Source organism: Chrysochloris asiatica, unplaced genomic scaffold (assembly GCF_000296735.1).
Source record: "Chrysochloris asiatica unplaced genomic scaffold, ChrAsi1.0 scaffold00016, whole genome shotgun sequence".
In the NCBI taxonomy this organism is placed as follows: Eukaryota; Metazoa; Chordata; class Mammalia; order Afrosoricida; family Chrysochloridae; genus Chrysochloris; species Chrysochloris asiatica.
Window position 1 is genome coordinate 17600188 of NW_006408534.1, and position 26063 is coordinate 17626250.

The following is a 26063-nucleotide window of genomic DNA, read 5'->3' on the forward strand; positions in this document are numbered from 1 at the left end:
CCAACAAGATGGATCAGCCAGGTGGCATCATTGATAACATCAAGTGTGGCAGAGGTAGTGAGGTTGGCCCAGGATCGGGCATTGTTTCGTTCTGCTGTGCATGGGGTCGCTATGAGTCGGTTCCGACTCGATGGCACCTGACAACAACAACAAAACTGGTACTTCTACCATTCATTTTTCATGCAAGAAGCTCTAGGGGTCATCTTTAACACCTACCTCCACATCTAATTCACCAAGGCATGCCATTTAGAACACATTTCAGATCTATGGTACTCTCTTCCTTCACTACACCACCCCTTCACAAGTCACCATCATTTCTCTTAAAAAAATAAGAGTCTCTGATTCTGCTTCCTGGTTTTATTCTTGAACCCCTCTCTCACATCAAGTCTCCATATAAGAAACACAATAATCTTTTAAAGATGTTCATTTGAATCATGGAATCCTTCCCACCTTATCCCATTCTCCATATCTTTATACTTCTCTTTGCTCTTAGGATATAATCTGAAATCCTTTTCATATTATTTAGTTCCTGTTTACTTCTTGCTTATTGAGTTCTAACCACATGGGCTCCCTTGGTTTATTGAAATCGCCGAGCTCTTTTTATTCTAGGACTTCCTCACGTGGCATTTCTTGAGCCTGCATTGTGATTTCCCCTCTTATTTCAGTGGTTACTCCAATATATGTTTTTAAGTCTCTACATAAATGCCACTTCTCTCTCAGAGAACTCTTTTGGCTTGCCCAATCTAAATTGACACCCACCTCAATGTCCTGTGGTGGTGGTGCTAGTTATGTATCTTGGAATCAGTTCTGACTCATAGCAAACCTGTATAGGGTTTCCGAGGCTGTAAATCTTTATGGGAGCAGAAAATGTCATCTTTCTCCTGCAGAATGGCTAGTGGATTCAAACTACTGACCTTGTGATTTGCAACCCACTTCGTAACCCACTACACTACTGGGGCTCCTGTCATACCTATCGGTTTTTATAATCGCTGTCTTCAGGGATTTTTTCCCCCCCCCAAAGAGATGAAGGTTGTGAAGAAGTAGTGTTTGTTTGATTAAGAATATGAGAGTTCACTTCATACATACATCTTTCCTATACTAGACTGAAAATGTCCTTGAAAATTGGGGTCGTATTTATTTTGTTCAGTACTGTGAAACTACCTCAGTTCTTAGTACAGTGGTGTAGTACAGTGAATTTACTTGATAGGGCTTTTCTATCTAAAGTCTTCTTGTTGTTGTTGTTAGTGCTGTCGAGTCAGTTCTGACCCATAGCGACCCTGTATAGGGTTTCCAAGGAGCAGCTGGTGAGCTTGAACTGCCAACCTTGCGGTTCAAACAGCTTTGCAGTCTGGTACATTAACCCACAGCGCCACACCAGGATTCCTAGTCTTCTTAGCTCCCACTAATTGATTGGGTGGGACCATGCAAATAGGGTGTACTGGACTCTAGCACTGGGGTTGGTTATTTTCACCATCCTGCTAGGTTTAAAAGGAGTCATCTCAGAAGCAGGAATAGACAGTCCCAGGACCATCAAGAAAGAAGAGCCATGAGTGGAGTTTGACAAGCATTGGAAGCACACGCGGCACATGGAGAGACAGCATCTGTAGACTTCCTGACCCGTAGGCTGAGTAAAACTGAGTGCCTGTAGGCAATTACAGACTGGCTAAAGTAGCGTCTTAACACTTTGAGCAGAGACTCAATATTCCAACTGGGATGAATGCAGGAAAAAAACAAACATAGACTGAGTTTTTCAGCAAGCTGTTTGTCTTGGAGGTATCCGAGCAAGAAACGTTTGTGCCCATCAGAGAACACCATATTAAAGGGAGCTGTTGAGCTTAACAGTCCAGCGCAGCGACCCTGGCCAGCGTCCCGTGTTCTCCGCCTCATCATGACTTCCTACAACTTTCGCCAGTCCTCAGCCTCCTCTTCCTTCGGGAGCCTGGGCGGTGGCTCAGTGCGCTTTGGGGCGGGCGGTGCCTTCCGTGCGCCCAGCATCCACGGGGGCTCCGGCGGCCGTGGTGTGTCGGTGTCGTCCGCTCGCTTTGTGTCCTCGTCCTCCTCCGGGGGTTACGGCGGCGGCTATGGAGGCGTACTGGCCGTGTCTGATGGGCTGCTGGCGGGCAACGAGAAGATCACCATGCAGAACCTCAACGACCGCCTGGCCTCCTACCTGGACAAGGTGAGCGCCCTGGAGAAGGCCAACGGCGAACTGGAAGTGAAGATCCGCGACTGGTACCAGAAGCAAGGCCCCGGTCCCTCCCGTGACTACAATCACTACTTCAAGACCATCGAGGATCTGCGGGACAAGATTCTTGGTGCCACGATTGAGAACTCCAAGATTGTCCTGCAGATTGATAATGCCCGTCTGGCTGCAGATGACTTCCGGACCAAGTTCGAGACGGAGCAGGCACTGCGCATGAATGTGGAGGCCGACATCAATGGTCTGCGCAGGGTGCTGGATGAACTGACTCTTGCCAGAACTGACCTGGAGATGCAGATTGAAGGTCTGAAAGAGGAGCTGGCCTACCTGAAAAAGAACCATGAGGAGGAAATCAGTGTCCTGAGGGGCCAAGTGGGTGGCCAGGTCAGCGTGGAGGTGGATTCTGCACCAGGCATCGACCTTGCCAAGATCCTGAGTGATATGAGAAGCCAATATGAGGTCATGGCAGAGAAGAACCGGAAGGATGCTGAAACCTGGTTCATCACCCAGACTGAGGATCTGAACCGGGAGGTCGCTGTCCACACGGAGCAGCTCCAGGTCAGCAAAACGGAGGTGACCGACCTACGTGGTACCATCCAGAGTCTGGAGATTGAATTGCAGTCACAGCTGAGCATGAAAGCTGCCCTGGAAAGTACACTAGCAGAAACGGAGGCCCGCTTTGGGGCACAGCTGGCACAGATCCAGGCAATGATCAGCAGTATTGAGGTCCAGCTGAGTGATGTGCGTGCTGACACAGAGCGGCAGAATCAGGAGTATCAGCAGCTCATGGGCATCAAGACTCGCCTGGAGCAGGAGATAGCCACCTACCGCAGCCTGCTCGAGGGCCAGGACGCCCACTACAATGACCTGCTCACCACTACCAAGCCCATCTGAGGCCTGGGCTTCTTGCCTTCCTGCAAGAGGATTCTCCTGGGCAAGGGTACCAAAGGGGAGGGACCCTTAACCTTGTCTCTTTCCCAGAATTGTCAATAAAACTTGATGGCAAAAAAAAAAAAAAAAAAAAAGGGAGCTGTTGAACAGTCTAGTGTGCTTGTTGGTGAACACAAGGTTCTACTTGTTGAGTGTAAGTGGGGGAGACACAGCAATGAAGAGACTGAGTTTGGACATGTTCCATTGACACCTGTTGATTTGGTCCACAGTGGCTGGAGATGAGAGAGAAGAGGAAGAGCTGGCTGGTCTAAAGTTTAGGGATTTGTGTGAGCTCCTGAGCCTAAGGGTACTGGCCCTAACCTCGAAAGACTAGGGCCGAGAGAATGAAGGGGCCAACTGGTCTGAAGTTCAGGGAGCTGTGTGTGAACTCACAAACTTGAAACTGGTACACATTTTACCTAGTGTGAATGACTTGGACTGAGTTGACAAGAACCCAACCAGATAAAGATGTTTGAGAATGTGAGTAGGTATAAATTGTTACAATTTGATGGATTGAACTTTGCTTATGGATGCAGGTGCTCACAGTTCCAACTGGAATAGAAGGTTCTTCAGATCAAGGAATATGCTTGCCTCCTCAGAGTACTGGGTTGATAGGGATGGGCAGTTTAGAAATTGACTAACAAAAATAAGGGAGAAAAAGGCTTATAAGTTTAATGGATGTGATTAGTCTCAGAATGAATGGACAAAGGAAAATCCCTATTGAATAGCAGAATGAAACACTGCCTGGTTCTGTGCCAGCCTCACAATTGTTATATTTGAGTCCATTATTGCTTTCACCATGTCAGTTCATCTCATTAGGGTTGGATTGCTGACCTTCCATTTTACCAAGTTTAATATCTTTCCTGTGGCAATCTGGGCTAATGTGTCAGACTGCAAAGTCATTTGAACTGCAAGGTCAGTGGTTTAAGCTCACCAGCCGCTCCTTGGAAACCCTATACAAGGTCGTTATGGGTCAGAACCAATTCGACGACATTTAACAACAATAACAACAATATCTTTCTCCAGAGACAGTCCCTCCTGATATGTCTGATGTATGAGAGACGATGTCTCACCATCCTGGCTACTAAGGAACATTCTGACTGTACTTCTTTTGAGATACTTGTTTGTTCTTCTGACAGTCCATGGTACTTTAAATATTCTTTGCCAATACCATAATTAAAATGCATCAAGTTTGCTACAGTCTTCCTTATTCATTGTCTAACTTTCATATGTATATGAAGCTATTAAAAATACCATGGTTTGGGTCAAGCACACCTAAGTCCTCAAGCTGACATCTTTGCTCTTGAACACTTTAAAGAGGTATTTTGCAGCAGATTTGATTTCTTGCAATACGTCTCTGATTTATTGACTTCTGCTTTCACAAGTATTGATTATGGATCCAGGCAAATGAAGTCTTTTGCAACTTCAATCTTTACTCCATTTATCATGATGTCATTTATTGTTCTAATTGTGAGGATTTTTGTTTTCTTTACATTGAGGTGCTGTCCATACTTCCGGCTGTAACATTCATTAGCATGCATTTTAAGTCCTTTTCCCTTTCAGCAAGCAAAGTTGTATCATCTGCATATCACAGGTTGTTACTGAGTCTTCCTCTAATCCTGATGCCATGTGTCTTTTCAAATAGTCCTTCTCTTTGGATTATTTGCTCAGCATACAGATAAAATAAGTATGGTGAAAGAATACAATTCTGGTACATACATTTTCTGGTTTTTAAACCATTCGGTGTCCCCTTGTTCTGTTCTAGCAACTGCCTCTTGGTCTATGTACAAGTTCCTTATTAATTCAATTAAGTGTTCCAGAATACCCATTCTTCGCAATGTTATTCTTAGTTGTGATCCACGAAGTCAAGTGCCTTTGCATAGTCAGTAAAGCACAAGTAAACATCTTTCTGGTATTCTCTGCTTTAAACCAAGACCCATATGATGACAGCTGTGATATCATTTGTTATATGTCCTATTCTAATCTGGCTTGAATTTTTGGCAACTTCTTGTTGATGTACTGCTGTAATTTTTATTATCTTCAGCAAAATTTTGTTTACATGTGATAATAATATTGTTCCATGATTTCCACATTCCTTTAGGTCACCTTTTTTTGGAAGGGGCACAAATATGGATCTCTTCCAATAGGTTGGCTAGGTAGCTCTTTTCCAAATTTCTTGGCACAGATGAGTAAAAGCCTCAAGTGTTGCATCAGTTTGTTTATGCATTTCAATTAGTGTTCCATTAATTACTGGAGCCTTGTTTTTCACTAATGCTTTCATTGCAGCTTAGACATTTTCCTTAAATATTATTGGTTCTTGATCATATGTTGTTGTTGTTATGTGCCATTGAGTCTGTACCGAATCATAGCAACCCCTGTGCACAACAGAACGAAACACTGCCCAATCCTGGGCCAACCTAACTACTGCTGCCACACTTGAGTCCATCGATGCTGCCACTTGGCCAATCCGTCCATTGGGGATTTTCCTCCTTTTCTCTGACCCTCCACCTTACCACAAATAAGATATCTTTCTCCATCTACTGGTCTCTCCTGACAATATGTCCGAAGTATGAGAGATGAAGTTTGGCCATCCTGACCTCCAAGGAGCACTCTGGCTGCACGTCTTCCAAAACGGATCTGTTGGTTCTTTTGGCAGCCCATGGCACTTTCAAAATTCTTCTCCAACACCATAACTCAAAAGCATCAATTCTTCTACGGTCTTCCTTATTCACTATCCAGCTTTCACATGCATATGAGGTTATTGAAATACCATGGCTTGGGTCAGGTGCACCTTAGTCCTCAAGCTGACATCTTTGCTCTTCAACACTTTAAAAAGATCTTGTGCAGCAGATTTGCCTAATGCAATACGTCGTGTGATTTCTTGACTGCTGCTTCCATGAGTGTTGATAGTTGATCCAAGAAGAATGAAGTCCTTGACAACTTCAATCTTTTCTCCATTGATAAGAATGTTGTTTATTGGTCCAGTGGTGAAGATTTTTGTTTTCTTTACATTGAGATGTAACCCATACCGAAGGCTGTGCTCTTTGGTCTTCATCAGTAAATGTTTTAAGTCCTCTTCACTTTCAGCAAGCAAGGTTGTATCATCTGCATATCGCAGGTTGTTAATAAGTCTTCCTTCAATCCTGATGCCATGTTTTTCTTCATAGAACCCATATTTGCTCTGCATACAGGTTGGATAAGTATGGTGAAAGAATACAACCTTGACGCACACCTTTCTTAATTTTAAACCATTCAGTGTTCCCATGTTCTGTTAGAACAGTTGCCTCTTGGTCCAGGTACAGATTCCTCATGAGCACAATTAAGTGTTCTGGAATACTCATACTTCGCAATGTTGTCCATAGCTTGTCATCATCCACACAATCGAAAGCTTTGCATAGTCAATAAAGATCATATGGTACCTCTTAAATGGTTGAACATTGGCCAGTTCATTTTGATGCAGTGACTATATTCCTTCCAGCATCTCTTGATGTTTTCTTCATCATTCAATATGTTGCCTATAGAACACTTTAGTATTGTAATCCAAGACTTGAATTTTGTCTTTGGTTCTTTGAGTTTGAGAAATGTTGAGTGTGTTCTTGTTCTTCCCTTTCGGTTTTCTAATTCCAGGTCTTTTCACATTTCATTCTAATACTTGAATTTTTCTTCTCAAGTTAACCCTTAGAAATATCTGTTCAGCTCTTATCCTTCATCATTTCTTCCAGTTGCTTTAGCTCCTCTGTGCTCATGAGCAATGATTTAGTGGGACCATGCAAATAGGGTATATAGGACTCTAATGCTGGCATTGGTTAGTTTTGCCATCCCACTAGATTTAAAAGGAGCTATGTCAGAAGCAGGAACAGACTATCCTAGGACCATCAAATAAGAAGAGCCATAAGAGGAATTTGAGAATTGGTGGCAGCAGAGGCAGTGGGATAGAGAGACAGAGAATATCTATGGGCTTCCCAGCCCATGAACTGAGTATCGCTGAAGTGCTTATGGTCAGGAGACTGGCTTGCAGAATGTGCCCTTTGGGCATTTACAGACTGACTAAAGGAGATTGTTAACACTTGCCCTAGCAGGACAGAGGTCTAGGAGTGGTATTATGCCTCTAAGAAGGCAGAGAAGAGACATTCCTGACAGGTAACTGTTGTACCCTGCTGAGTTGTTTGTGATTCTGAATTATACCCTGTTCACGTTCATAATAAACACCATAATAGTAAGTACTGTCTATGAGTTGTTTGTAGCCATTGCAATGTATTTATTATCTAACCCAGATGTGAAGCAGAAAGTGCAGTGGGACGGATAATTGGTGTCAGAATAGGGTAAAGAAGGTTGTAAGGTGGAGGCATGTCTGACCTCTGCCTCATACAAATCGACTTTGGACTGATTTTCAGTTTGATTCTCATTTCCTCTTGTGAAACCAGAGGAAGTTAGAATGGCCTCCTTGTTGGTTTTTGTTTTTGTTTTTCTAAGCGGACCTTCAATATTTGTTGAATTAATATTTAGAGAAAATGTTTTGAAAGAAAATGTGCTAAATTGTCTTTGAGTGGTGTGTTGTTTTTCTGAGATTTCTATAGTAAACTATTATAACATTCTAATCAGAAAATTTGTAAATATCTCTTAAACTTGACCTATACTTTTTGCCTTTGAGAGGAAAAAAAGCACATGTAATTTTGTGACTTTGGATTCTCATTCTTAATAACTACCTTGATGTATTAACTTTATTTAAAAATATCTTTAGATTGTACAGTTATGGGGCATTATATTCTTTATGAATGGGAACTTTTGGGTTAATGTGTAGCAGAGGCCATTTCTAAATACAATTTACCCAGAAATATGTTTCTTCTTCTTTGTTGGATCTGCCTAAAATTTATATACTATCATGTACTGTTCAGCTTAGAGCATTTACAGTATTTGTCATTTCCGTAGAACAGATGACTCTTTCTTAGGGTGTACGGTAGTGGAGAAAATTATATAATATTTTCTGATTTGTCAATATTCATCTTTGACAAATGTGGTGATTGTGCACTTGTCTCATCGATTCCAACTCATAGTGGCCCTGTATAGGGTTTCCAAGACTGTACATCTTTATGAAAGTAGAAAACCTCATCTTTCTCCTGCAAAGCAATTAGTAGATTCGAACTGCTGACCTCTGGCTTAACAGGCCAATTCATTTAATATCCTCTAAATCCTTTTGAAATTGAATATTGAAAATTAGGTTTAAAAATTTTTAATGAAGCTGTCTGTCTTAGAGGTAAGGCTTTGCTTAAAAGACTTCTTGTTAATGTTGTCAAGTTGGTTCTGAATCATAGAGACCCATCATAGGGTTACCAAGGAGCAGCTGGAGATTTTGAACCACTAATCTTTTGGTTCAATCCGACCTCTGGTCCAATTATTATTCTACAGTCCTACACCAATACTCTTTAAAAGACAGTACTTTGATATTATAAAAATCCAATTCTTAGAAAATTACCAACTTGATTAAGGAGCTTATTTATTTATATATTATTAACCATCAATTAAATGAATTTGTTTATCAACTCTAGAAATGCTTTTACAATTCTGTATTTAAGTGTTTGTATCCTTTTACTCATCTTTTTAAGATCCCTTTGCTAATATTATAGATCTCTAACAAATGTCTTACCTTTTTTAACAGATAAGATAATTAGGCACAGGGCTTGTACTCTGAAGGACACTGCACATGCCATCATTGCTGCTGAATTAGATCCAGAGTTTAATAAACTCTGTGAAGAAATAAAGGAAGCAAGAATAAAAAGAGGTAAGATCTAGAAATAAACAGGCCACTAAAGCCTAGAGTGCTGTTTTGGGACTAAGAACCATTGAATAGTGTTTCTTTAGGGTTGCTGGTATTATGAAAATAACTTTTAGATAGAGATATTTTGAGGTACAACCTTAATTTCTATTACTAATGTGTACCATGTACATTCCCACAGGTATTTTAAAACGTTATTTATGTGAAGAATCCCTGGGTGGTGCAAATAGATAAGCACTACAATAATTAATTGGAAGGTAAAGGGTGGAACCAACCCAGAGTGAAACTGTGGGACAGTTTCACTCTGCACACATGGATTGCCATGAGTTGCAGTGGACTTGATGGCAACTAAAAACAACTACTTGTATGCAAGCTTTAATGACTGCAAATGACTGAAGTAAAATATTTCTTAGTCAAATTTTTGTTGCAAGAGTATTGTTGTTAAATGCTGTCAAGTCAGTTCCAACTCATACTGACTCTGTATAAGGTTTCTAAGGAGTAGCTGGTGGGTTTAAACCACCAACCTGTGGTTAGCAGTCCAGAGTTTATCCTACAGCATACTAGGACTCCAGCAAAAGTGTATTTTTCTTAATTATTGGTTCCTATTCTTAAAATATTTGCGTATATTTTAAAATCTGAAGAGACTTTATTTTTTCATCAAACTTGTACTTTTTTGAAATATTTAGGATAATTTTTTTTTCTTTCCACTGAAGTTTTATTTGTCATTTTATTATTATAAATACAAAATTAGCAAATATGATTTGTTCATTCAATTTATATCCTGCCCTTGGGGAATTCACAATTTAGTTGGAGAGAGAAATGTAAAATAAATCAAGTACGATGTGCTAGAAGCACTGGTTAAAGCACATTGAGAACTCAGAGATGAGACACCTCCCAAGAGAGAGCATGCCATTTCTATCAACATTTGGAGGATGAATGTAGAAGTATTCTTCCTACTGCACTAATATATGGGGGGCACAATCAGGTGTGCCAGCAGAGGAAACAATAGCATATACAAGGGTAAGTCAAAAGGTATTACCACATTCTCTGTATTTTGCTGGTTGGGTAGTTCTCAGACTCATAAATTACTTGTTTCTGAATGAAGTTTTTTTTTTAGTTTAAAAAAAAAAAAAAGGTGTTACCACAAAATCATAGAAACCTTTTAAATAAAAATATCAAAATGTGAAGCTGTTGTTTCTCTACATACCCTCTATGTAGATCTGTACATATCTGATGGTGGTATTTCTATCTCTCTAATAACCCTTCCCTGAAAATTTTGAGCTCTTTGATTTACATTTCATCAGAAATGAAGTTTGGCATCCTTCAGGGACTCAAACCATGTTTTTCTGATGTGTTCTTTGAGTTTGGGGAACAAAAAGAAGTCTGATGGGACAAGATTGAGGCAGTATATAGCATTATGTAGCAGTATATTAGCTAGACTGCTTCTTAGAAGCAAAGGTGGCGAGACTTTATCTCTCATATTTTGTGGATCTTAACAAACTATGAATGATGTTGTGAAGAATGGGTATTCTGGAACACTTAATTGTGCTCATGAGGAACCTGTACACAGACCATGAAGCAGTCATTAGAACAGAACAAGGGGATACCGAATGATTTAGATCAGGAACGTTGTGCACCAGGGTTGTATTCTTCCTTTCACAATACTTACTCAATCTGTGTGCTGAGCAAATAATCTGAGAAGTTGGATTATATGAAGAAAAATGTTCTATCAGGACACATTCTGTGTTGAAAGTCAAGAGGATTTGAAATACTTGATGAAGATTGAAAGACTGCATCCTTCAGTATGGATTGCTTCTCAGTAGAAAGAAAACAAAAATGCTCACAACTTGACCGGTTAATAACATCATGATAAAGAAAGACTGAACTTTTCAAATAATTAATTTTACTTGGATTCACAGTCAGTGCTCCTGGAAGCAGCAGATAAGAAATCAAAAAAATGTATAGCATTAGGCAATTTCCATACCCATTCAACTGTGACTCTTTGCATGCATCCACACACAGCACATTGTTGTTCAAAAGTTTCTGTGCATATATCACTATTTACCGCTATCCCCTTTAGCCCTTGCATACCTCCCAGGTCTTCACCTATCTTCATCATGCTTCTGCCTCTCTCTTCTTGTATGTTGATTGTCCTTTCTCTTCCTATATATTGCCCTCCCCATCACTCTAGCCAGCGAATTACTCTCCCTTCCCTCCCACCCCTGGTAAACATCAAAGAATGTTTCTTTTAATATAAAAACCTTTTCTTGAGGTTTTACAATATTGGTTTTATACAATACTTGTCCTTTTGTGCCTGACTTATTTCACTCAGCATAATGTCCTCCAGGTTCAACTACTGTTTTGCAGATTCATATTATTCTTCAGTGCTGCATAATAGTCCATTGTGCGTACGTACCAAAGTTTGTTTATCCATTTTCCCATTGTTGGGTATTTAGACTGGCTCCATCTTTTTGCTATTGTACTGCAATGAACATCAGTGTGCATGTATCAGCTCGTGTCCTGGCTCTTATTTCTTGTGGATATCTTCCAAGTAGAGGGATTGCCGGAACGCATGTTATTTCTATTTCCAACTCTCCAGTGAAATCATACCATTTCCCATAGTGTTTGAACCATTTTACAACCCAGCTAGCAATGTAAGAGGTTCCCAGTGTCTCTACACCCTTGCCAGCATTTGTTGTTTTCTGCTCTTTTGAACTTTGCTGTTAATGTTGGCTTGAGATGATATCTCATTTCTCATTGTTGTTTTGATTAGTATTTCTCCAGTGGCTAATGATCATGAACATTTCTTCATATGTTTATTGGCTGTCTGAATTTCTTCCTTGGTGAAGTGTTTGTTCGTGTCCTGTACCCATTTTTAAATTGGGTTGTCTTTTTCTTGTAGAGATGGTGTAGTTTTCTATAAATTTTGAAGAATAGTCCCATGTCTGATACGTCATTGCAAAAATTTTTTCCCAGTCTTGGGCTCCCTTTTTACCGTTTTGGCAAAATCTCTTGATTCACATAAGTTTCCAGTTTTTAGGAGGTCTCAGTCATCTATTTTGTTTTCTGCTGTTTGTGTGTTTTAGTAATGTTTGATAATACATTTATATTATATATTAGAGCCCTTAAGTTTGTCCTTATTTTTTCATGGAAGGTCTTTATAGTTGTAGATTTTGCATTTAGGTCTTTAATCCACCTTTAGTTTGTATATGGTGTGAAATATGGGTCTTGTTTCATTCTTTTACAAATTGATTTCTAGTTTTGCCAGTACCATTTGTTGAAATGATTTTCTCATTTAATATATTTTGGCCCTTTTTCAAAGATCAGTATATGGATGGATTTACTTCTGGTTTCTCAATTCATTTCATTGATCTATGGATCTTTTATTGTGCCGGTACCAGGCTGTTTTGACCACTATGGCTGTATAATAAATTTTGAGATTAGAGTGAAAGACCTCCAATTTTGTTCTCCTTCTAAGCATTGCCTTGCTCCTCCGAGGTTTGTTTCCTTTCCATATAAAGTTAGTGATCAGTTTTGGGTTTTTTTTTCCATCTCTTTAAAGAATGATGTTGGAATCTGGATTGGGATTGCATTATATTTATAGGTTGCCAAGCCTTGGTATTTTCATGGACTCATATGCATGTGAAGGTTGGAGAATGAATAAAGAAGACTATAAAAAAGGGAGCTCTGGTAGTGTAGTGGTTATGAATCGGGCTGTGAACCACAAGGTCAGCAGTTTGAAACTACCAGCTGCTCTGCAGGAGAAAAAGGAGCTTTCTGCTCCCATAAAGATTTACAGCCTCGGAAACACTGTTCAGGGTTATTATGGGTCGGAACCGACTCGACGGCACTTAACAACAACAACAATAGAAAAATTGATGCCTTTGAATTATGGTTTTGGCAAAGAATACTGAAAGTACCATGGATTTCCAGAAGAACAAACAAATGTTTATTGGAAAAAGTATATCCAGACTGCTCCTAAGAAGGCAGGATGGAGAGACTTATGTACTTTGGGCATATTAGGAGGGTCCAGTCCCTAGAGAATTTGGAAAATTTTAGAGTTATCCGAAAAGAGAAGACCCCCAACAAAATAGAGTCACATAGTAGCAGCAACAGTGGATTCAAACATAACAATTATGAAGATGATGCAGGACCATGCAGTATTTCATTCTGTTATATGTAGTGTTGCTATTCATTGGAATCAACTCGACGGCACCTAACAACAACAGTGCTTAAAATGGATGATTTTACAATAAAGTTGCTGAAGAGGGAAAATGTCAGTGTAGTTGTATAGGGTTTTAATTAATGAAATGGGATTGGAGATTGTTGTTGTTAAGTGCCATTGAGTCAGTCCTGACTCATAGTAACCCTGTATAGGGTTTCCAAGGAATGGCTGATGAGTTTGAACCTCTGGCTTTGCAGTTCAAACCGACTTTGATCTCAAGATTGGGGATAGAGAGTATTAATCTAAAAGAGACATAGCTGATGGAGGGTAGTGTCAAAAGAAGAAGGAGCCAAAATTGGCTGTCAGATTACTGATTTAGTAGATGTTAATATCACCAGTCTAGAAAGGGAATGTATAAAGATGACCAGATTTTTTTATTTTGGCCTACCTTTAGATACTCAATTGAAGATATCAAGTAGGTGTCAAAAGGTTAAGAGATGTATTTTTGGGAATTATTATATAATGGTATGTATGTGTCAAAAGGTTAAGAGATGTATATTTGGGAATTATTATATAATGGTAGTGGAAGCCAAAGGTGTAAATGATGCATAGTGGGAGAATGTGTATTAGTCTAAAGTTCAAAAAAGAGATTCCAGAGAGAGCCCTGAAAAGAAACATCAGTAGTGAAGAAACTAAGGTGGAATGGTTGCTCTTAAGAAGATCAATCCAGGAAATTTTTTTTTTTTAATTCTGCAGTTTGCTTTGATAAGCAGCCAACAGTTCAGGTGAACAGAGTTTAGTCACCCAGTAAACACTTATACATTCTAATATGGCTGGAATCCTGACTATTACACAATATATAATTTTGTCCCCACAGACATAATAATATGAAATGTTTCCCTTTGAGAATTAAAATGAGTAAAATTTGGTCCCTATTGGGTATTAATATAAGTGTGGCCTGCTGGATTGTTTCATTCTTTTGATTTTATATCTACTTTCTCTACCATCTTAAAACAAAGCACACTATTTTCATTAGAATTACAAACTGTCCAAGTATAATTAATGACCTTAAAACTCTGTTCTGAATTTTAGACTTTTTCTAAACCTTGTTGGTTATGTAGCTAGGAATATTTAAATAGGTATTGCTTATCTTCTACTTGCAGGCTTATCAGTAACAGCAGAACAAATAAATCCTCATGGTACTGGAGCTCGGAAGACAGAAACTAGAGTTGAAGAGGCATTTCGGCACAAACAAAAAAATCCAGTGGATGTCTGGCACAACTCTGCAAATAAATGTGCATGTGAGCATTTGAGATCATGTTATCCAGTGTGGGAACAACAGAGAGTGATGCAGATTTGTTAGCAATTGTGTATACAAACCAAAGTGCTGCTGTTGCCTACAGCTCTTGTAATCTTTTATTTTTTCAGAGGTGGAGCATTTGTGGGGAATCATTATATGCTAAATCAGAAGTATATTTATTTCATTAATCTTATTTGCTATATTTTTTGTGCTTACAGTATTATTATACCTGAACTTGGTTTGAATATCTTCAGCCTTAAATTTTATATTTTGAATAGCAATAGACTCTTTATCCAAGCCCTTGCTTTATGTAGGATGTTCTCTCTGTGATGGGAAATGGAAACTCCTGCTATGGGAATGGTTGATTTTGTGTTGAATTTAAAAAATCTTCTCTGCCTTCTTTATTTGTCTAGTTTTGTTTAAGTAAGATGTAATTGTTGTTAAGTGCTGTTGAGTCGGTTGTGACTCACAAGGTGACACTGAATAGGGTTTCAGAGAGAGGAAATTCTGTTTTCTAAGTTTTCTTCATTTTTCCTCTTTCATGTTGATCTATAAAACTTATTAAAGATAAATGCTAGTAAATATAGCATCTTCCTAATGTAGTACGTCTGTTTAACTGAAGATAGTTTTCCTTGGAAGAAAGCATGCTGTTCTTCAGTATGTTGTTGTTGTTGTTAAGTGCTGTTGAGTCTGTTTCAATCCATAGTGACCATGTATAGGGTTTCCAGGGAGCGGCAGGTGAGCTTGAACCGCCACCCTTGAGGTTCAAACCAACTTTGCAGTCCAGCACATTAGCCCACAGTGCCACACCAGCAGCATTATACAGGTGATAATATCACTCCAACTGTCAGTCAAGTTAGTCTGCGTATGTCCTTTCACCAGTAACATTGAATTTGTACAAATGAGCCATACTCTTTTTAACTTGTCTTATTTCTGATGAGTGACATTCATATGTGAGAAAGTTTAAAGGACTTAGTGGAGCATTTGCTTATCATGAAACCCATTAAATCTATTTGGCCTACTTGTTGTAAGGAGCCCTGATGATGCATTAATTAAGTGCTCAGCTACTAACTTAGGGATTAGCCATTGGGACCCACCAGCTGCTTCACAGGAGAAAAATGGAAGCCCTTTGGGGCAGTTCTACTCTGTCATATAGGGTTTCTGGTGGTGGTGGTGGTGGTTGTGTGCTGTGGAGTCGATTCTAACTCATAGTGACCCTGTATAGGGTTATCAGCGCTGTAAATCTTTACGGGAGCAGAAAGCCTCATCTTTCTCCAGAGCAACTGGTAGATTTGAACTACTGACCTTGTGGTTAGCAGCCCAGCTTGTAATCCACCATACTACCAAGGTTTCTGAATTGAAATTGACTCATTGGAAATGGATTTGGCCTGGTTGTACATCAGATCGTGACCTGGATTACATTGCATAGCAGTAATTTAAACCTTTGAAATTGTATACATACTTGACAACTGATACAAAAATATTTACTGAATATTGGCTTTAAACAGTTTAAATTCATTTAAATATTAAACATGTTCATTTCATCTAGAAATGTGAGTTTTGTTTTCTCTTACCAGTAGATGGCATATGTAACACATTGATGATCTCTTTTGCATTAGTTTCCTTAAATCATAAATCTAAATGTCCCTAAGGGAGAGTTGCTTTTCAAAAGTCTTAATTTTAGAAAAAGCTCAGTGGTGCTATAAAAATTGACTCTAGAGTTTGTGCCCTTAAATAGACTGTTCACACTGAGAATCTCTGAAAGGGAAGTACACAAACATATGCTCCTAACCATGCCAGGTGCTATGGGGATAGAGCAGCAAGTAAAACAAACAAATATCACTGTTCTCCTGGAACGTATGTGACCAATTTCTGTTATTTTTCCAGAATTACATTTAATAATAATGTAATGAGGAGGGAAATCCAGCTTTAGCTCCCAAAGAATAGGGACATTTTCTCTCTTAATAGTCAGAATTAAAACATTAGATGTAATCTTGCTTCACTGGAGTGCCTGGCTCTTGCTTAGTCTACTACATGGAGAGTAATTGAGCTGGCTAATAACTGAGTGGAGTCCAGCCCCTTCTTATTCTTTAGTTACATGGCATTAGTGAGGAAGGAAAGAGGGACTGCTCATTATTTTGGTTACATGGTGGGAGAAGTGAGGTCGCAATTTTAGGAGTGGCTTGTCAGGCAATAGCATCCTAACAGCTCCACCTTTTGGAGACAGAACAAGCTGATTACTGGGTTTTTGTTTTGTTGTTTCATCTTTAGAATGGAGTAGATTAGTTTTTCATATTGTTAATGGAATGGAAGTGTTCATCTCATAACCTTGTGTACCAACTCTTAACAGTAAATGAATGCAGACATTTTTCTTTCCCATGCTGATTACTCTGTAACTGTAAATTGTAAAAGATAGAAATTTATAGAGAGAAAAAAGATTAAAAAGATAGTTCCAATGATATTACAGTTTCGAACTGTATTTTAAACCAGATTGACTTAATAACAAATAAGAAAGAATAATTATATGAAATTTGCCTGTTGCTTGGAATTACTTTGATGTCTTTGCAGATACTTAGTGAGGATTAAATGAAAGCATGAAAGAAGTATGTAAACACATAATAAATGCAAGTTTATATTAAGTAGATGTGAGTATAACAAGTATTGTCCTAAGACCATATTCCCTTCTGCCTGATACACAGATAAAGAAATGTCAAAGGTAATTAATAGACTGATTATTTAAAATATGGAATAAAGAATCCATACTTAGCGATCTTAAATTTATACTTTGAAAGCTGTGGGAGCTGGAACTTGACTGGACTTGGTTTGCAGGGTCCTGCAAGTTGTCTACCTCCAGCAGGGTTACAGTCTTACCTCTTTTCTGTTGCTTGTTTTAGTGGAAAAGATTGAATTTTCCTTCCCTCACATGTATTCACTTTATACAGGTTCTGTGTAAGGTTTATTTTCTTTTAAAAAATGTCTTTGCCTAGGGAGTGCCTCAGTTTTGACATAATGAAAACGTATGTTGTATTTTAAAACTCAGCCAGCTTTGATTACTTATTACTTTTTAAAATAATTCTCAAATGTACATCAAACGGAGTCCTGGTGTGGCACTGTAGGATAAGCTCTAGACCACATAGGTGGTTTGAACTCACGAGCTGCTCCTCAGAAACTCTATACAGGGTCCCTATGAGTCAGAATTGACTCGACGATACTTAAAAACAATAACAATGTAAACCAAAGGAGCCCTGGTGGTCCAGTGGTTAAAACACTCACTGGTTAACTGAAAGATCAATGGTTTGAACCCGTAAGCTCCTCTACAGGAGAACGAAGTCACAGTCTGTTTTTATAAAGATTACAGCCTTGGAACCCCTATGGGACAGTTCTGCTCTGCCTTATATAGGCGCCTTATGAGTTGGAATCAACGCGAGTTGGAGGTAAGCACTGACTTGCCATGAGGAAAATAGAGTCATAGATGACTCTAGCTTAACTGGTTTGCTTTAATAACTTTTGTATTTGCATTGTCTTTACACAAGTATTAAAACTAACAAAATGAAAGTTAACTTTGCCTAATTACCTTTGATACATGCAGAGGAAATTAAAGACCCCTGGGTCCATTGTCACCTGAAAACTCCGTAGCTCCACTCACAAAGCTCATATTGGTCCTAGTATCTAAGAGAGTATAGTCCTCACAACTTTCTTAGGTCTACTTTTTCATTTAACTGGCTAAATATGTATTTTCAGTGTTTTGTTGTTGCTGTTATTGCTGCTGTCTTTAGTAACAAAGGACTGAATTTACTCACATACTCCCAAATAACTGCTTTGCAAGAAATTTATGCTGCCAGGGAAGTCATTTGTTCCAAGGGAGGCAAACAGTTGGTTAACCTTCATAGGGTGTCTATCCATGCCCATACTTATTGTGGGTGGTTCCTTTTTCTGAAAAGAAAGTAGAGATATCTCTGTGAGGACACCTAGAACGATTCTGTCTTGCTATATCTGACCATGCTTTCATTTCCTTTCATGGTTTAGGAACTCTTGTTTTGGGTGATCTTGGTGATAAAGCACCTACCTTCCTATTGGAAAACCAGAGTCATTGCCACGAGTTTTCAGGCAGCCTAGCAATGTGGACATTCTCTAAATGTACATATTACATGCTTGTCCCCTGGATGCTGGGAATTAGAACAGCTGTGGCACTGTAGGATAAGCACTGGACTGATAATCACAAGGTCGACAGTTCAAACCCACCAGCCATTTCTCGGTTACTATAAGTCAGAACCTATTAGACGGCACTTAACAACAACAAAAAGGAGAGTTAGATTCTTCAGTAATAGTATTAATGCTGAGTAAACTCATACAGCAAATAAATTTTAAAAAAATTTAATTCTACAAAATCTATCCCTGATTTCATATCCTTTCCAGATGTTGGGGTGAAGTAGTTTGTGTGTTACATAAGTATGGGTTTACTTTCTTTGGGCCCTGTCTAATAAACATTCATAAAACAAGTATTATACTCCAAGTTCTACATACCCTTTTTTTTTTATTTCTTTGTGAAACAGTTCGGGTTCGGAGAAAATCAAGGCGGCGATCACAGTGGGGTAAAGGAATTATTAAGAAAAGGAAAGTCAATAATTTAAAAAAAGATGAAGAAGACACCAAATTTGCAGATTATGAGAACCATACGGAAGACAGGAAATTGCTAGAGAATGGTGAGTTTGAGGTAAGCACTGACTGCCATGAGGAAAATGGAGAAGAGACTGGAGACTTATCGATGACCAATGATGAATCATCATGTGACATCATGGACATGGATCAGGGGCAGAGGATTAACAATGGAGCAGGCACAAAAGAGAACTTTGCATCAACTGAAGAGGAAAGTTCAAATGAATCTCTGCTCATCAACAGCAGCAGTTCTCTAAATCCAGAACAGATATCTAGGAAAGAGCCTTTTCTTAAAGGAAACTGTCTAAATGGTGAAGCCTCTACTGACAGTTTTGAAGGAATTCCAGTTCTGGAGTGTCAGAATGGCAAAGCTGAAGTCGTTTCTTTCTGTGGTAGTGGAGATAAATGTAGTTCTGAACAAAAGCCCCTTCTGGAGGACCAGGCAAAAGAAAAACCAGAAACCTCAAAGGAAAATCATGGAGATGATCCTGAGAAACTAGAGGCACTGGAATGTAGCAATAATGAGAAGTTAGAACCTGGCCCTGATGTGGAAGCTAAAGATGCAGAACTGGATAAAGAAGGTAGAGCTAATGCATGTATTTGTAATCTTCTATGAAGGCTTGAATTCCAGGGTTAATTTACTGCATGTTTTATCTAATTTCCACTAGCAACAGTTGTTGAATAATTATACCTCATTGGAAGATACATCAAAGTTCTCACCCCTTTTCCTAGAAAAGTACACTCATGCACACTACATTTTTACAGAAAGCTTCGGAGAGTTTGAAATCCAGACTGCATTGCCTTTCTACCTGATTATCACCCCTGTTCTAAAGGATTTATGTCCAAAAGCTGAGTAAATCCATAGGTATTAAGAAGATGGGATTCTAACAGAAGAAGTATTGGGGTGAGGTGAGATGGGTAGAGAAGTCTTGGATGTTAATAGCAATATAAGCTATTAGGAAGAGTCATATCAACCTAGATTAAATCACCATAATTAAATCATTATGGTCATAATCATTATAATCATGCGACATTGAGCTAGACCCTTCTAAATTAAACTTCAGAATCGTGTGTCTGGTATTAAATAAATCATGCGTATTAATTGCTTCTTATGGTACCTGGTACATAGTAAGTTATATTCATTCCAGACAACCAGTGTTTGTTGAATCTGAGGCATGTCTGATCTCAGAGGCTCATGACTTAGTAAGGAAAGAAGCAGGAGTCTCATTGTCAAATTTACCTTGTTCTCACAGAATCAGAGCACTTTGCTAGCTCCTAACTTCCTATGGCTCTGTGATTCTTTTAAGAAACAACAGAAACAGGGCTGGAAAGTTTCTAGCTCCTCTTTGTTTGTCATGATTCAGGATTAGGACAGAGTGAGTTGAATAGCTACTGCTTAGTGTGCAGTTCCTTCCTGGGCAGGTACTCTTCTAACGACTTACCACTCTCACTCTGTGCTCTGAAAAACGTATCATGTTCCCAGATTGTATGGCGTATACAGCTGGCCTTTGGGCTTGGTGGTAAAAATTTTCCTGCCAGGTTTTTTTTTGAGCTCTCAGAATTAGGAAGTAGGAAAGTTATATTCATTCTTAGAATTTTTATAATGAAAGAGGTTTACTGTTCTTAAATGCTACTCATTGAGTAATTTTTCTTTTTTCCTTGATATTTAAGAATAGAAAGTAGTATTAAGAGCAGTATTTATTCTGAGTTATCATTTAGTCAAAGTTTTAAAACTGTTAAAACTAGGATTTAGTAATGAAGGCCACAGAGTAAGAAAAGGGGAACATTTAAAGTGTTAGGAGACAGAATGGATGTGAAAGGAGGAATCTGTTTCTAGGCTATTTGACTAAGAGTTCAATAAACTTTCAGAAAAGGTTTAATATGCTTAACTGGTAATCTGAAAGCATTAAGTAATTTGTTTTGTAAAAGCTTTACTTGTTTTAACTTGGAATTTTCAGGAAATTATTACTAGTGTATTGGTCCCTAATCTATCTGTAGATGAAGTAATGACGATCAGTATCTTCTTAACAAAAGTCATAGCATATATTTATTGAGCTTTTAAAGGCAACATGTTCCTTCTCTACTGTTTATCTATAGAGCAGGCATGGATGGGAAGAAGGAAGAATATTTAAAGATGGGAGTAGGAGGCCTAATGTAGAAAGGAGAAAAGCGGTTCTCCTCAGAGTCCCTGACTTGGGCCAGATCCTGTATAAAATTTTGAAACAGTTCAAGTTTGTTTTTGTGTTCCTTTCCCCTCAGCCCTCTCCCCTTAGAATATAAAAAGCATAGTGCATGATGGAATACACAGGGCTCAACTTTGCAAAATGTCTGGTGCTGTGAAATTATCTTCTCCCACCTTAACATGTCTATTTTTTCAGTATCTCTGGTCTCAACAAGACATTAGGAAGAAAATAATTAGATTATAATTCACTCTAAGGAAAGAACGCTAGCCTTATTATACTTATGGGTTTATAAAAATATAGCTTTATATTTTTAAGAGGAAAAAACATATTATAGCCCCAATCAACATCTCATAGGATCTTAGGCAATGTAACAGGAAAAATGAGAATTTTACATTTAATACTGAGGAAAATATTTTAGATTGAGAGGCAAATGATTAGAAGGTGGATGCCTTTTTCTTTTAGTGGAATTCTTTGTTAATGACTTGACTTTCATATATGCTTAATTTCCTTTAATTTGGGTTGCTATTCTTAATCAAGAAAAAAAAAACCCAGAACAGTTTAAAGTATACGTGTGCCTTCCCTCACTCCCAAAAGAATTTTTGGTGTGTAAGAGAATTCATTATTGTTTATACCGTATTTTTCTGAACTTTTACTTAATATAGGCTATTCTCTGTCTTTCTACCACCTCCCCAACCCCATTGTAGGTGCTTCTAAAGTAAAGAAATATCGTAAGTTAATTTTAGAACAAGCAAAAACAACAAGCCTGGAACTAGTTCCAGAAGAGCCCTCCGAGCCTGTGCCACCTCTTATAGTTGATCGTGAGAGATTGAAGGTAAGCCTAGCTATTCCCAATCAGTTTTGAAGTGAGTGGAAAGAGATTTGAATATGCTCCAGAATAGTTGAATAAAACTAGTTTTGGAAGTCTCCTGCCTTAATTCAAGAATAGAAGTGCCTCAGAGCTTCTTCTTAAAAAGTTTTGTGTATTTTGAAGGGTTAAGGAGTAAGGGGAAAAGTTTTGGTAATAAACTAAGTTTTAGAGTCTTATAACTTTAGGTTGGACTCCTGGTGTGGCACTGTAGCATCAACACTGTACTGTGAATCACAAGATCAGCACCTCAAATCCACCAGCTGCTCCTCAGAAACCCAGTACAGAATTGCTATGAGCCAGAACCTACTCGATGGCACTTAACAACAACAACTTCAGATTAGATCGAAATGGATGTCAAAAAGAGACTATAAAACTTGGTTTTGAGGGGAGAGAAGCTAGAGTGAATAGAAGAAATGAAAAAGTCAAAGAGCTTGACAGAAAATTTCAAGGGACAGCTCTGGAAGATAAGTATTATAATGAAATGTGTAAAGACCTGGAATTAGACAACAAAAAGAGAAGAATATACTCAGCATTTCTCAAACTGAAAGAACTGAAGAAAAAATTTAATCCTCAGGTTGTAATATAGAAGGATTCTATGGGCAAAATATTGACTGATTCAGAAAGAATCACAAGAAGATGGAAGGAATACAGAGTCACTGTAAAAGAAATGGTTGATGTTCATCCATTTCAAGAGGTAGCATATGATCAAAAACTGATGGTACTGAAGGAATAAGTACAAGCTGCATTGAAGGCATTGGCAAAAAACAAGGCTCCAGGAATGGATGAAATAAAATTGAAATCTTCCAGCAAACTGATGCACCACTGGAGTTGCTCACTTATCTATGCCAAGAAATTTGGAAGATAGCTACCTAGCCAACCAGTTGAAGGGGATCCATATTTGTGCCCCTTCCAAAGACAGGTGACTGAATGGAATGCAGAAATCATTGAATAATGTCATTTATATCACATGTAAATATTTTACTGAAGATAATTTTAAAACAGCTGCAAAAAGCACACTGATAGAGAACTGTCAGAAATTCAAACTGCATTCAGAATAGGATATGGAGATACGGATTTCATTGCTGAGGTCTGATGGATGTTGGCTGAAAGCAGAGAATATCAGAGAGATGTTTACTTGTGGATTATGTAGAGGCTTTTAGTTGTATAGATCATGACAAGCTATAGACTGCATTGAGAAGAATGAACATTCCAGAACTCTTAATTGTGCTTATAAGGAATCTGTATATAGACAGTTATGAGAACAAGGGGATAATGAATGATTTAAAATCAGGAAAAGTGTACACCAGGGTTGTATTCCTTCACCATATTTATTCAATATATGCTGAGCATATAATCTGAGAAGCTGGATTATATGAGGAAGAATGTGGCGTCAGGATTGGAGGAGACTCATTAACAACCTGAGATATGCAGATGAAACAACCTTGCTTGCTGGAAAGAAGAGGACTTGAAATACTTAATGATGAAGATCAAAGACTTCAGTATGGGTTGCACCTCAGTGTAAAGAAACCAAAAATCCTCACAACTGGACCAGTAACTACATCATGATAAATGGAGACGAGAGAGAAGTTGCCAAAGACTTCCTTTTGCCTGGATCCATAGTCAACACTTAGGAAAGCAACAGGAAGAATTCAAATGGCACATTGTATAGGCAAATCTGCTGCACAAGACCTTGGTAAAGTGTTCAAGAGCAAAGATACCAGTTTGAAGACAGGTGAGCCTGACCCAAACCATGATATTTTTAACAACCTCATAGCATGTGAAATAAAGAAGATCATAGAGTTTGAGTTACGGTTTTGGAGAAGACTATTGAAAGTACCATGGACTGGCAGAAGAGAAAACAAATCTGTGTTGGAAGTACTGCCAGAATTCTCTTTAGAAGTCAAGATGGTCAGACAGCATAGCGTGTCTTATACTTCTGACATGTTTTCATGAGGGGCCAGTCCCTGGAGGAGGACATCATGCTTGGTAAAGTGAAAAAGAGGAAGACCCCCAGTAAGATGGATTGGTACAGCAGCAGCAACATCAATAGGCTCAAGCATAACAATTCTGAGAATGGCTTAGTACCAGGCAGTGTTTTGTTCTGTTGTGCATACGATCGCTGTTAAGTTGAAACTGACTTGATGACACCTAACAACAGCATCAACTTCAGGTGTCACTGTTATATATCATATATGTGTGATGTCTGTTGTGTAGCCATTTGAATAAAACTCCTTAAGTTTGACCAATGAAATAAAAATTTCTTTTATTCTACTTTCTTCTCATTTTTCTTAGAAATTGCTTGATTTGTTGGTAGATAAAAGCAACAATCTGGCAGTTGATCAGCTGGAGAGACTATATTCTCTTCTTAGTCAGTGCATCTACCGCCATCGTAAAGATTATGACAAATCACAACTTGTAGAGGTAAGTTTATTCTATTTTTAGAATAAACAAATATTCTTTTATTATCTCAAGGAAAAGAGAAAAAGAGTTATATTATCATAGAAATCTTTCACAGTTGAAGAATATCTTGAAGATGTAAGATTAGAAGAATCAGTAAGAGCTGTGGTTTGAAAAATACAGCCTTTCTATACCATTTTGTTTGAGGACCAAAGTAACCTGGGGTTCCTTAGTATGTCAGTTCATAGAAAGAAACTCATGTTTCTCTATTAGTATATATACAGAATAAACCAGCCAGCCAGTTGCCATAGAGTTGATTCAGACACACAGAGACCCCAAGTGTGTTAGTGTAGAACTGTACTCCATAAGTTTTCAGTGGCTAATTTTTCAGAAGTAGACCACCAGGCCTTTTTTGTGAGGTTCCTGTGGGTAGACTTGAACGTCTAATCTTTCACTTAGTAGTTGAGCACATTAACCTTTGCATGTCACAGTTCGCCCTCACTTGCTCATAACTAACATTGCTGACGGAGCACATCACTTGGTCCTATTGAATGTGAGTGTGGCCTCAAGCTGCTCCCAAGGCTGCCATTGCTAGTCTAAAGGAATTGACATGGACAGTAAGACTTACTTGTCTCCCTGTTAATGGCTAGAAGAGAAATTAAGGTCATTTCATTTTCATTAGATCTAGTTCTGTAAACTATCAATATCCGGAAATGGTTTAGACACTTTTAGAGGCAGACCTTTCCTTTCTAAACAAGTCTCGACTGTAATAAAGTTTTGCCTTATAAATATACAAAGTGGAGAGTCCTGGTGTGTGGTGCTGTAGGATAAGCACTGAACCACAAGGTCAGTTTGAACTTCAAGGGCAACGATTCAAATCCACCAGCTGCTCCTTGGAAAGCCAATACAGGGTTGCTATGAGTCAGAACCAATGGTACTAAACAACAACAACAAATACAAAGGGACTGCCAAAAGTTTATGGAATAAATGGGATTGAAAAATAATGGAATTTTTCCATGAAATTTTTGAAGCCCCTTGTATTTGTTTAGATAATGTACATTATTAAACCCTACTTAGGATACACAGTGGACTGCAACTACGTCCTTGATTCAAGCCAACTATTCCAGGAGAGAAAGATGAGGCTTTCTGCTCCTGTGAAGATTTAAAAAGCTTCAGAAACCCTATACAGGGTCTCTATGAGTCCAATCCAACTTGACTGCATATAACAACATTATCTTGTAATCAGATTTTTATTACTTACATTTTTATGAAACTATACCAAGTCATTGTATATATGTAAACTACAGAAACGCACACACACAAACTACATAAATCACCCCATATCCCACCATCTAGAGATAACTAGTCACTTTGATCTTTGGGAATATCTTCCATATTTTTAAAATGTCTAGCTGTAGATCATATGTATGTTTTTGTTAAGTGCCGCTGAGTCGTTTTTGACTCATATTGACCCTACAAAGGTTTCTGAGGAGCAACTGGTGAACTGTCGACCTTGTGGTTCGAAGTCCAGTGGTACTCCTACCGTGCCACACCAGGATTCCAATATGTGTTTACATTTGAGTATATATAT

At 38.5% G+C, this 26063-nt stretch overlaps 1 protein-coding gene and 1 pseudogene across 2 annotated transcripts in view; both read left to right on the forward strand.

Moving 5' to 3' along the window:
• Window positions 1–26063, forward strand: part of ATAD2B (ATPase family, AAA domain containing 2B) — a 235328-nt gene that overhangs the window by 207941 nt on the left and 1324 nt on the right. For both annotated transcript variants that reach the window (XM_006835245.1, XM_006835246.1), the window contains exons 23-27: window positions 8787–8909; window positions 14232–14369; window positions 18922–19605; window positions 21912–22039; window positions 24368–24496. In XM_006835245.1, the coding sequence (XP_006835308.1) occupies window positions 8787–8909; window positions 14232–14369; window positions 18922–19605; window positions 21912–22039; window positions 24368–24496 (1202 nt within the window). The remainder of the gene's footprint in view (window positions 1–8786; window positions 8910–14231; window positions 14370–18921; window positions 19606–21911; window positions 22040–24367; window positions 24497–26063) is intronic.
• LOC102825545 lies at window positions 1862–3094 on the forward strand (annotated as a pseudogene).